General features: G+C 49.4%; 2 protein-coding genes, 1 long non-coding RNA gene and 1 other non-coding gene across 5 annotated transcripts; 3 read left to right on the plus strand and 1 right to left on the minus strand.

Annotated features, from left to right (window-relative positions):
• Positions 1 to 10: 10 nt before the first annotated feature.
• Positions 11 to 2,949, plus strand: LOC101752693. Of its 2 annotated transcripts, XR_002675661.1 has the most exons (4): positions 11 to 461; positions 1,327 to 1,368; positions 1,454 to 1,531; positions 2,344 to 2,949. It is a non-coding gene; the product is annotated as an uncharacterized LOC101752693 (long non-coding RNA). The 2 variants fall into 2 exon arrangements; XR_215921.4 differs by lacking the exon at positions 1,327 to 1,368.
• Positions 2,950 to 3,215: 266 nt separating this feature from the next.
• On the plus strand, positions 3,216 to 3,287 carry TRNAH-GUG. The gene has a single exon. It is a non-coding gene; the product is annotated as a tRNA-His (tRNA).
• A 1,271-nt stretch (positions 3,288 to 4,558) lies between these two features.
• On the minus strand, positions 4,559 to 5,864 carry LOC101752983 (protein SAR DEFICIENT 4). Its single transcript, XM_004983773.4, has one exon. The coding sequence runs from the start codon at positions 5,761 to 5,763 to the stop codon at positions 4,756 to 4,758; it is 1,008 nt and encodes a 335-aa protein (XP_004983830.1). The 5' UTR covers positions 5,764 to 5,864; the 3' UTR covers positions 4,559 to 4,755.
• Positions 5,865 to 10,024: 4,160 nt separating this feature from the next.
• On the plus strand, positions 10,025 to 12,779 carry LOC101753382 (probable serine/threonine-protein kinase At1g01540). Its single transcript, XM_004983774.4, has 7 exons — positions 10,025 to 10,865; positions 11,227 to 11,331; positions 11,417 to 11,539; positions 11,787 to 11,957; positions 12,039 to 12,168; positions 12,249 to 12,455; positions 12,538 to 12,779. The coding sequence occupies exons 1-7, from the start codon at positions 10,102 to 10,104 to the stop codon at positions 12,604 to 12,606; spliced, it is 1,569 nt and encodes a 522-aa protein (XP_004983831.1). The 5' UTR covers positions 10,025 to 10,101; the 3' UTR covers positions 12,607 to 12,779.
• Positions 12,780 to 12,806: the final 27 nt, after the last annotated feature.

Genomic DNA, 12,806 nt, shown 5'->3' on the forward strand with positions numbered 1-12,806 from the left:
CTTTGCTGCCCTCTTCCTCGCAGGGCCAGGGGACGGCCTGTCGCCGCTGCCCTTCCCGCCACCCTCCCCACCCGCTGCCAAGCGCCCCAAGATGTTCTTCTCCTCGGACTCGGAGGCTGACGCCGAGCCCACCTCGCCCTCCGCCGCCGGCGCGGGGGCCGACCCCGGGCAGCGCCGCCCCAGGTACAAGCGCCGCAAGGTCGCCATCCTCCCCAGGGCGGCGCCTCCGTCGCTCGATCTCCGCCTCCTCTCTCGCTCCATCACCTAGCGGTGACGCCCCATCTCCCGCCGGAACTCGATCGCCAACCATCCCGCCGATGGTGCGTGGGCTGTAGGAACGGGGATCCGTGCGAACCATTTTCTCTGGCAACAAACCGGCGACGGCTGCATCTGTTCCGGCAGCGGCATCTGGACGTCTCTGCCTGCAAGTTTGGCAACGCGGTGCCCGTGCAAGCCTTTAGGTAATCACTTCCATGATTTTTGTCCATTCCATTCGACCAACCATCGTAGGATTGAATGGCCGTGGGATTAGTTTTTCCTTTCCAATCATCATATCACGAGATGGCATGAGCCATCATAGCAATTTTGTGGCCGGCCGGGAGCCCCAATGGTTGCTGTGCTTTGCTCCCTGCTCCTGCAACTTTTTTCTAGAATAATAAAAAATTCTACTTTCACTTGACACACGCTTGATTTTATTTTGTCATTACCAAAAAAGGACCTGGCTAATTTACGGCCGGCCGTAAACTAGCCTAGTCGTACGGCCACCCCTTTTTTCCACTCACTTTCCTATTCTCAGGAGAAACTGTCGCTGCTGTTTTTTTTTTCACGGGCAGAGACTGCAAACTGCACCACGTAAGATTCCCCACGAAAAGCAAAGATTCCCAAGTTAAAAAAACAGTATCTTCACAACCGAGCATCAAAACCAAAATTTGATTGCACCATCTTGTTAGTTTAAACAAAAGCTTCAAAACAAGATCCCACTTGAATATGCTTTGATCATATACAGTATAAAACAGTTTTGTTAAGAGCTAAACGCATATTACAATAAACTCAGAAGCAATTTAGAACAAATGTACAAAGCAAATTAACATCATTCAAAGCAACATAGTTTCTTCACTAAAAAAAAGGGAACAACCGAGATGAAATCCCTGCAAAAGTAGCACTTTTACTTCACATACAGAAAGAACACATTCGCAAAATGACAATCCATGTAATTGACATCTGAAACCTTACTGGAGTGCTGAGTTGCTTATTGGAGACCATATTATTACCTATCTAAAATAATATAATTGCCTAAATCGGATCCATGTTTATTGCCAAAATCAGGTCCATAAAGCTCGTGAGTTGATTGCAGAAACAGTTAAAAAGGTGGTGCTTCACCTTATATAATTTCGTCTTCATGCTTGTTTTAAAGATACTTACTGAAGTGAAATTTCATTTTCTTTATTTCCAGATGGATAGACCAAAACTGTTTGAGCATTATATCCGAAAGAAGATAGCTATCGCCCAAGCTATTGGTCTGATTCCCACGGTATTATCTTAGTTTTACTGATAATTGTGAATAATTCTACATCTTTTCATTTTTTTCTAATACATGTTATCATTGTTTACCTAATAACAAATGGAGGATGCTAATATTGTCATCTTGCTATTTACTGGAGTCCTAGACTCTGTTGCTATTGCTGCTATTTCCTTATAAACAAATGGTGGATGCCAATATTGCAATCTTGCTATTTATTAGAGTTATGTACTCTTTCTGCTGCTATTTCTTATTCCTACTAAAACTCTCAACCCTGCATGCTGGTGGAATCCAGGTCTAGATACTTTGGCCAGGGCTATTATAACCCAAAACTAGGCACAGTAAAGAAAGCATTTAGTCTGTTACAACTGCTGTCTTGATAGATTGGAGCATTTATGCATACTCCCATTTTATTTCTGTCAAATTTCCTGGTTGATGTTGGCATATGTGATGGACACTAAAAATAAATGCACTGATGTTAATGCATTACATATCAGTCATGTAAAGGTTCACGAGCTGTATACAGAAATCTGTATCGCTACAGTCTGTCTTGATTATGCTAGACTCGATGCTCCTGCTTGTTCATGTGCATAGGCTATGATCAATTTGTAGAGATTCCATTGTCATTACAACATAAACTTTTAAGAGCAATGTTCTCCGACGACCATGCACTAAGGAGAGAGATGAGATGACCAATTGGACCAAGGATCATTCTTATGTTACTGCTGTACCATTGTCTACCGAAGTTCCTTTGATCTAGAATAGCGGCATATGCTTGTTTTTTCTTGAAACTCAGTTCTTGATGGATATGCTTTCATGTACAGGTTAAGCAAGCATCAGCAGAGTCAGGGCAGCAAATAGATACTTGAAGCAAAAGGGTGGCAGCCATTAAGTGGATTAATGTTTACAATGAGGCGGCTCTCAGGCTACAGTGAGATGCATGTACTGATGCTACCATAGCACCTGACGAACATAAATATAGGGCGAGGAAAGCTGACGACGCCACGGAGATTCTGCAGAAAGGGATCCTCATTCAGGCAGCTACCCAGCAAGCATTTTCATGATGAAGCTCAAGCTCTGCATTTGGCATCTCTGCTGGTCAAGCTCTTAAATCTTCATACTATCTCACAGACAACCAGTCGCAGGCTTCAAACATACAGCAACAACACCCAATATCGAATGCTGTCGAGTGGATATTGAGGCCTCTCTTGGCTGAATAATTCGCCAACGACTACTATGCCAAGCAATTCCAAGGCGTGCCAACACAAATGCCCATAGATTAGATAGGCAGGCTTGGCAAGTGGCAACATTAGACACAGTTAGCTGCTACTTCTCATGCTTCCAAGTTGGACATACGGAGTGCGTCTGAATGCCCAATGACACAAGACACTTTTGGTACTTTTACCAGAAAGGTAGCAAACCCTTCTCACCCCGCGCGCAAACCACAAGCAGGGCTGAGCAAACATGGCGCGGCGGTGCCGTCCCCCCACCCGTTCGTGCACATCGACGCGGCGGCCGCTCCACTCGCTTCTCCCCTTCCCGCCCCTGATCCCGCACCTCCATCCCGATCTTTCCGCCGGCATCCAGTGCCCGCAACGCGTCTCTTTCCCGTCATCCCGTCTCCCTCTCATTTTGCCGTTGATCTATGCCTGTATTCTTGAATTTAACAATTTCCTATCAAACTTGTACAACCATTGTGGCTGTAGTTTAGTGGTGAGAATTCCACGTTGTGGCCGTGGAGACCTGGGCTCGAATCCCAGCAGCCACAGTCTTTTTAAGGCAATTTTTTGTCCGTTTCCATTCATTCTTTTTTTTTTCCCCGCGAAAGTTCAGCGCATGCGGGACAAGCTTCACCCTTGAGGCCTTGACCGGCTTCGGGACAGGCTTGTCGCGGCCGTCGACGGCGACAAAGACGGTGTAACCACCCATGAGATCCAAGCCAAGACGTGAGTAATTCCAGGATAAAATTTGAATTTGGACCTCGATAACTCGAAAAGATGCCCTCTTCTGCATCTGAATTTCTTCTTGTTTTCTGTCCGATTTGCACACCACTGCTCCTCTTTTCTCTTATCATTAGTGGCCACCTGTCATACTCCAGCAGCCCAGGCCCGGCTTGACAGCTTCAGTCTCTTTTCTCTTCTGCTCAGTACATGGCCCGCAAGAACCTGCTTGTCCCCAAGCAGAGGGATGTGGAAACAACAATTTCTTCGATTCTGAGGATGAAATCTTGAACATGGCACTGCTAAAGTTGAATGTGCAGATCACTAACCGAATGAAGTACCAAAGGCGCACGTCTGCCTCATTATATGATGAGCACCAGAAATAAGAGAGCCCTCACTGAACCCTGCACAATCCTCATTACTTTCATGGGGAATAGCTTGAGCTGACCTCAGTATTGTTTGCGCATAATATGGCGAGTGAATAACTTCTCTTTGTGGTCATGCTTAAGGCCAGCTATTCAGAACACATCTGATCTAACTCTAACTCTACCAAGACATCCAGCACTATTTTGGGGGGGGGGGGGGGGGGGGGGGGGAATTTAAAAAGGCAATTCCTCTTGAAACATAAAGCACCAATTTGACGCCACTTGTATGGCTGCCTTCCTTAGTATAATCTCTCTAGCCTAGCGAAAGCCCCCGAAAAGCTAAGCCCGCCACGCCACAACAATATCATTGTGAAATCTGCTCCATTCGTTTTAAAAATATGACATTGTTAAGGAAATGCCTAGCTATGGTATCTGGAGTAGGCATATCTTTCTTTTGAGCAGCCAACCATATATGGGAGAAGGACATTGCAAGGCTAAAGAATAGGAAAGAAAGGATTATGGAAGCGCTGGGTTTTGCTGATCTCCGTCACAAGGTCTGCAGTGCATTGCTCCCTGCCTTCAATCCAGAGTTCTCAAATGTGCAGCAAGTCTTCGAAAATTAAGAGTGTCCTGGCGTGGAAAGAAAACGGTCTTTGATAGACTGAATTCCAGTTAACTACGGACGCTTCAGTTCACATTCTATCTACTCTTTCGCAACAAGCATCAAATTCTGATTGAGCATAAAGAAACACACTGAGGTAGGATGCATTCTTATTGATACCCATTACTAAGTGAATGCGGCAAGTGTCACGATGATGATCAGTTGATCAAAATGCATAAGCATTCATCTGATCAGTTTATTTGTACACTATCTCCATGACTCTTCGGATACAAGCAGGCAAGCATCCCATCATCTCAATACAGCTCGAACTCAAGCGTTCTTGGTTGTAGCAATGTGAGTCTCGTAGGCCAGCTGCGCGGCCAAGAGATCGACCACGGCGGTGCCGACGGACTTGAACACGGTGATCTCGTCGTCGCTACGCCTCCCGTCGACGGTCCCGGCGGCCAGCTCCGCGAGAGTCCCGGCCACATCGCTCCTCCGCAACACGCCGCGCTGGACCGCGCCCACCAGCTCCCCGGCCTCCTCCATGGCGGCCTCGAAGTCGATGAACACCCTCCCCCGGCGCAGCGCCTCGTCGTCGCACTCCCGCATCTCCGGCGTGAACGACCCCACCAGGTCCAGGTGCGCGCCGGGGCGCAGCAGCTCCCCGCGCACGATCGGCTCCCGCGACCCCGTCGCGCAGCTCACGATGTCCGCCGCGGCCACCGCCTCGTCCATGCCGCCCGCCTCCTCGACGGCGAGCCCCGGGTGCGCGTCCCGGAGCCTGGCGACGAGCGCCGCGGACTTGGACCTGGTGCGGTTCCAGACGAGGACGCGGGAGATGGACGGGAGGGCGGAGATGTGGGCCTCCGCGAGGTAGGGTGCGAGCGCGCCGGCGCCCGCGAGTGCGAGGACCGAGGGCGGGCGGGACGGGGAGGCGAGGAGGGAGGCGGCGAGCGCGGAGACGGCGGCGGTGCGGAGGAGCGTGAGCGCGGAGCCCTCGATGGAGGCGAGCGGGGCCCCCGTGGCGGAGCTGAAGAGGGAGACGGCGGCGTGCACGGAGGGGAGGCGCGGGGAGTTGGAGGGGAAGGAGGTGACGGCCTTGAGCGCGAGGTACGGGAGCGAGGGGTGCGCGCACCAGGAGGGCATGAGGAGGAGCGCGGCGGACGGCGCGGTGGGGACCGGGAACGAGACGCGCTGCGGGCACTGGATGCCGGCGGAGAGCTCGGGGTGGGCGAGGCCCGCGCGGAGGTGCGGGATCAGGGACGGGAACGGGAGAAGCGAGTGGAGCGCCGCCGCGTCGATGTACACGAACGGGTGCGGCGGAGGCGCCGCCATGGTTGCTCCGCTCTGCTCGTGTGGTGGGATCGTCGGTTCGCGATGCGGGTTTTGGGGGTGAAGAGGGGAAGACGAAGAAATGGGAAGGCAAAGGGGAATAGAGAGTAGTTTTTTTAAAAAAAAGGGGAATAGCGTTGACCGAGAATGACTTGGGCTGTCCTAGGTTTTATACTGTATTTTTATTGCCTTTTCTTTTGAACGACTGTATTTTGATGGCTACTCGTCAGCATACGAGTCCACACGACGCGCCTGCTTGAAGCACGGGAATTTGATGCGATATTTCCTGAATTACATGTTTTCTGTACAAGTTATGGAAAATCTTTGTGAATTCAACGGAAGAATTTCTCTTCTCTCTTGGTTTCTTTTCTGCATCATGGGCTGCGCATACAGCCGTGACTTCTGAGAAATGATCGTGTAACTGTAACAAACACTTTGGTCTCTTTAACTGCAGGGCAGGAATTGAATTGGCAACCCAAATCCTAGCTCGTCTACGCTTGCCACTGCTTGACTTGCAGCTGATGAACTTTCCAGTCCACCTTGCGAGTTGGTCATGACAACAAAAAAAAATTGCGACGAAATGGAGACCTGGACTCTAGACTTGAGACTCCCCCGGTCCACGTTCCCGAAGTGGAAGAAGAAGCAGGGCACTATTAAGTGGCGACTTCCATTTCCAACTTGACAAAGAGTAGTGTCAGATTAATTTCCAAGCTTCATTCATTGGAGCAAACCAAGTAGCGCTCAGTCGTCAGTCATTAACGAGTGCACCAGCAAAAAGCTCAACAGCTGTTCGCTTTGAAGCATGACCGTATCCCTTTGGTACCGTTGCCAAATCAATTGATCTACTCTAATCACAGAGGACATTTTGCTACCTCACCGTGCCTGTCCAAAGTTAACTAGTAGAGGTCTAGAGAAGCAGTACTGTTGCCTGGGTCTATTTTAGATCAGACCTAACAAGTTTGTCAGAAAGTCCGTTTCGTTTTCGGTCAGTCAAGTTTTCAGTACCTCGGAGCATTGAATCTTTTGCCTAACGAAACGAATAGGTGCCTCTAAAGCTTGTACGGATTAGAGCTGGCAGAATTTTCTGAACTGAAAGAAAATCCGAGGAAATTCATCCAGGGCTCGGTTGGAAACACAATAACCCTCTCCAATTCATATGTATCGGGAGCGATTGAGGTGGAAATTAGTTCATTTTCTGCTTTAATCCACATGTTGCATGTATCGGGAGGGAATGAGTTTATCCAAACAATTCCTTAGCAGGCAGGGAAGTGAGTCTTGAAACAACTCGTGAAGTTTTTGGCAATTGGTAAAGGGAGAGAGAGGTTTGGCTTGGCTTGGTCTTCCTACTACTCGCGTTTTACGTTGCGCTTTTGATGTCTGAACTCTGAAGTCTGAACTGGTTTGAGCTCTGACGGCAGGGCTTTAGCCCGTGGCTCTTTGCTGCACGCAGTGTGAGGAGGTGCAGTTTGTTTCTTCGTCTTCATCTAGCTGTAGTCGCTCTGGACCTTGCGCTTGTTCATCTATACCACGGTCCACGGCTCCATTGATCCACTCAATTATGAATAGCCCAAACACAGGTTAAACGCTGTGAAAAAACAGAGTTGAGAACATGACAACCAATCAGCCCGCTGGCGCTACAGCAAGCCAGCAACAAGCCATAACGCCAGGAGCTCAGCGCGCTTGCAATCAGGGTAGCGTCGGCGCAGTTGGAGGCTTGGAGCGACGGCGAGTCGGCGACAGGCGGCAGCATCGCACAGTAACGCGCGGACACTGCAGACAACCAGCCACCCGGCCAATCTCTCCACTGTCTCTCTTGCCACGACGGCCAGAGCAACGGTCCGTAATACGGCCGGCGACGCGCTCAATTTGCACGTCGTGACCCCGCGGCTCCTCCATGAAGATCGACTGTTGAGCCGAATGTTGCAATTTCCTAGATCGAAGCATCGACTTCGAGCTAAGTGGTGATGTTTCGAATTGGAAGTCCAATTTCGAGTCGTAATCTACTACCCAACAACCTCATCGTGAAACCTACCATTTTGAGTCCAATATGGGTCAGTAGGAAATGCGTTATACTACTCCGTATTTGTTATTGTCGGTCACTGTTTCTTGTTCTGCGAAACACTGTTAAGGAAATGCCCAGTGATCGTATCTAGCCAAATCTTCTCTCTCTTCTCCTTTCTTTTATACAGACAAGAACGAGGGATGCAATGCAACAACCATATCTGGAGCAGAAAAACAGACCGCACTGTTAACAAGCCCACCGAGGGAGCTGTGCTCGTTTCACCGGGACAGTTCGAGTGTCGTGGTACCCTAAAGTAAAGCACACTCCAGTGCTGGAGATCACTAACAGCTCCCCTCGATCGGCATTACAGCACCGACCGAGCGAACTCGCAGCGCCGACGGTTCGATCAGCTCACGCATCACCAACATCGCACCCTCTCGCCTGGCAGAGGCGCACTAGCTGCACCTAAACCGAACCAAACTGATTAAACCAGACTTTTTTTTTATCTAATCTCCTTGCGATATTGAATTTCCTTTCTCTCAAAACCGAATCTCTTTCCATGCTTTCGTCCAAGCAAAGTTTGTCGTCTCTCTCGTGTTTAGTGTTGTGCCGGACGCAACCCGCACGGTTCGCAGTAAGATGTGTGCCGCTCGTGGAGTTCAACAGAAATTTAGCATCGGTTTGGCCGTACCAACTCAGGCGATCAAACTGCAATCATCACCTGAAACGCGCCTGTACTAATTGGAATTTGGAAAGATGAGCTGTTACCGAAAAACCTAATGTTACCGAGGGAAATTTCTTGGTGCGTCCCAAGGACTTTTACCCTAATGCATTTTTTTTTCCTAGCTCGCCATTTACGAGCGTTGCTAGACCTCGGAGAAACTTGCAGCGACATGGTCTCCCGAACCATGAAGGAAAAAAGATCATTTTACTCCCATAATCTATTCACTTTCCTGAACTATTCCAGCTGGCCCAATCCACTCTAATGAGTTTTTTCTTTTTCATTTATCCATGTATAAGTTCAATTTTTGTGAGCTACATTAAAACTTGTACTAAAGAATTTTTCATGGTTATTTCATAGCTTAGGAATATTTAATATAAATTTGATCTTAGATATAAAAATGCATGGTAATTATGAAAAATATGTATTATATTTTTCTAACATAGGACATTATATTATAAATCAACTAACCAATTTTGAAATTAAACTTGTACGTGAAGAAATAAAAAAAAAAGAAATCTAATTAGAGTTAGATTGGACCAATTAAATAATTCGGTGGCGGAGTAAAGTGAAATTTAATTTTGTTTAGGAGATTAAACAGATAAAGTGTATCGATGAAGAAAGTAAAATGGATTTTTTTTCCAATCACGAGAACTGTGCTCTTGGTTCTGAAGAACCGATGGCCGTCGATCATCTACATGTTGGTATGTTCTGTCGGGACGGTGACATTGGTTCAAGATGCTACGCCCTTCGAAACACCAAACCTTATGCCATGTTTGAAGGATGACCTCCTTGATTAGTGGATTAATGGGAGGGAATAGTTTTACTATGGATGTGTTTGGTAGGGTTCCAGATTCTCGTAGAAATGTTTCAGATTGACATTCTTTTTGGAAACATTTTTCTGATGAATCAGAATCATTTTGTGAAATTATTTGGCTACATTCAGATTCTGAAAAGGTAGGTAACACGCTATTTTACATAAAAAAAATTAAAAAATAGATAGGTTCACTGAAAAATGTTGAAACCTTTTTGTGAGTGAAGAATGGTGCTAGTGTAACCCATTTTTAACTTGTTGCACTTAAAAAAGGATTAACAAAAAAATACAATTGCTAGTGCAGTGTGGAGGTAAACAGAATCCAACGAAACTACCCTGAGGCCGTTTCAGGTGCCTAGGCAAAAAAAAAAAAAAAAAAAAAAAACCCCAAGAAGAATCGATTCAAGTGATTCACCGGTGAAACGTTTCACCCCTTTACCCATTTGGCAGTGATTCAAGTGTTTCTTGCTAGAATCTGAAACGTTTCGAGCTGCCAAACGGAGTCTATATATCTAAACATCGTATCTATCTAATAAATGTATAATAAAAGTACAATTTGGATGGAAATTTGGATGGAGTACTCCGTATTTATTTCTCAATAAGCACCGGTTTTCTCGTGTCATCAATTTTGAAATATAGTTTCAGGGAGACCTAAACGGCTAATTTGGTAAAAGAAAAGGCACATCCACCACACAGCAACACCGCAGAACACTAGTCCCTTCATCAGCTAGAAAAAAAACCCTAATTAAATAGGCAACCGAACCAAAACTGAGAGCTTCCACGGCTCAGCGTCGGCGCGCAGCCATGACTGCTCCGCCGAGGACGCCACCCCCGCCCACCGCGCGGCCCGTGGCGAGCGGCTCCCCGCACCGCCACCCCCGTCCCCCTCCCGCTCCGCGCCACCATCTCCACCCGCAGCACAAGCAGCAGGGCGCCACGACGACGTCCGTGCTGGGCGTCGGCGTCCCGAACGCCTGGCTCTCGCAGCGCACCCCCGTCCTCGGCCTCCGCGCCTGGGTCCTCGTCGCCGCCGGCGCCGCGGCGGCCGCCCTCGCCCTGCTCTGCCTCGTCTTCTGCCTGTGCCGCCGCTGCCGCCGGCATCGCCCCCCTCGCCTCGCCCCGAGCGCGCACCGCCCCGGCGCCAGCAGGTCACTCAGGCACCGCGTGCACGCGCATCATGAGGCGGTGGCAATGCCGCCGGCCAAGGACGTCGAGGAGGCCTCCGCCCGGTGGCGCCCGCCGCCGTTCGAGCCGCCGATCGAGGTCATCAAGGCGGAGCAGAAGGCGCCGCTGATCCTGGCGGAGCATTTCGCGAGGACGAGCGGCGAGTCGGCGACGAGCAGAAGCGGCGATGGCGGAAGCACCGACAGCGGCGGCGGCAGCGACGCGGAGGTTCCCGAGGCGGCGCGGCGCGGGTGGGGCCGGCGGTACACGCACCGGGAGATGGAGGAGGCCACGGGCGGGCTCGCCGCCGCGAACGTGATGGGGGAGGGTTGCTACGGTGTCGTGTACAGGGGCGTGCTCCGGGACGGCACCGCCGTCGCCGTCAAAAACCTCCACAACAACCGGTAAACTTGGTTCCTCCGCTTCCGGATTTGTCCGTTTGGATTTGCGGTTAGATTCGAAGCGTGAACAGATTTTACACGCAAAACTTTCTGGAGTCGTTCAGTTGCTGGGCTTCTGTCACCGATTCTCTATTTACTGGATCTCATACTGAAAAAATCTATCATTTCGAATTTTAGAAAAGAAAATCTCATTAACCATATGCTCTTTTGAGTTAGCTGGGCGCGTGAACATAGGTAGTTGTTACATTTGAATTTTGGGTAAGGAGTAGTAAATTGCTCCTCCTCCTGGGACCAAAAAGAGTTCAAATCGTGTCTACTGACAGACGCTGCCTTACCAATCACTTATTTTTGAATGTTTCATCAGGGGCCAAGCAGAGAAAGATTTCAGGATGGAGGTTCAGACGATCGGGCGTGTCCGGCACAAGAATCTGGTCAGTTTGCTCGGCTACTGCAGCGAAGGAGCATGCAGGTACAGTGCAAATACCATTCAGTGTACATCCTGAATTTCATTGACAGTATTTTGACCCAAGTCATTGCTGTGGCCACTTCATCAGGATGCTTGTTTACCAGTACATGGAGAACAGTAATCTGGATAAGTGGCTGCACCACGATGACAGTGAAATCAGTCCACTGACCTGGGACATCAGGATGCGCATACTCCTTGGAACGGCCAAAGGGTAACGCTTTTATTTTCTTTATTTATCCATACTAGCTTGCCTGTCTAATGTCCGGACTGAAATTAAGATTACCAGAAAACATTAAAACTTTGTTGACAGTTGACACAGTACACTAGTAATGCTCTTAATGGCCATGATTAAGAAAGTTGTAAGTTGCGCCTGAAAGCAACAGTGTCTGTACCACATTGTCACACCTGTCGAAAACTGAATCATGCCGACGCTCGTGTGCACTTTCTGGGGGATGCAGGTTGGCCTACCTTCACGAAGGGCTGGAGCCCAAGATAGTTCACCGCGACATCAAATCCAGCAACATTCTTCTCGACCAGCAGTGGAACGCCAAGGTGTCGGATTTCGGGCTCGCCAAGGTTCTCTGTTCTGAGAGATCCTACGTAAACACGCGGGTCATGGGAACGTTCGGGTGAGTGTCGATTTCCTCTGTTTTTGCAGGGACGGCCGTTGTTCAAGTTCAACATTGGCTACAACATTTGCTGCGTTGCAGGTATGTGGCACCGGAGTACGCGAAAACCGGAATGCTGACCGAGAGGAGCGACGTTTACAGCTTCGGAGTGCTGGTCATGGAGGTCATAACCGGCCGGACTCCGGTGGACTACACAAGACCAGCCGATGAGGTGTGCTACCAGCTGCCACTCCTGCAATTCTTCGCTATGGGCTGCTCTGTGGCAACGCGAAATTGCTGCTCTCTGTTCAGGTGAACCTGGTGGAGTGGCTGAAGCACATGGTCGCCGAGCGGAGGGTGGAGGAGGTGCTGGACCCCAGGCTGCCGGAGCCGCCGCCGTCCAAGGCCCTGAAGCGGGCGATCCTTGCCGCGCTCCGGTGCGTCGACCCGGAGGGCAGCCAGAGACCCACCATGGCACATGTGGTTCATATGCTCGAAGACGACCAGATACAGCGAGACGTACGCCAATTGCGACATCAGTTTTAGCTTTCACAGTTTTGGGGTCTGATATTGACTAATCTGAAAATGCAATCACCCGCAGGAATTCAAGCTCGCCAGGGATCTGTCCCCTCGGGAGTCAGATAGCTACGAGCGCGAGCACTGCAGATGAATGGAGGCTACGCGAGGCAGGGTGACAGTGACACAGTATGGGACACTGTGATGGTAATAGCGAAATGTTTTGGTACCAGTTGAGAATTGAGATCTCCTCTCATGTACGACTGTCTACTCTGTGACAGCGCGGTGGTTAATAACACAAGTATACGGTGTTCTTGAAACCAACAAGGCAACAACCCAACCCTGCCACCAGCT

The sequence above is a fragment of the Setaria italica genome, chromosome IX, assembly GCF_000263155.2.
Source record: "Setaria italica strain Yugu1 chromosome IX, Setaria_italica_v2.0, whole genome shotgun sequence".
NCBI classification, from domain to species: domain Eukaryota; kingdom Viridiplantae; phylum Streptophyta; class Magnoliopsida; order Poales; family Poaceae; genus Setaria; species Setaria italica.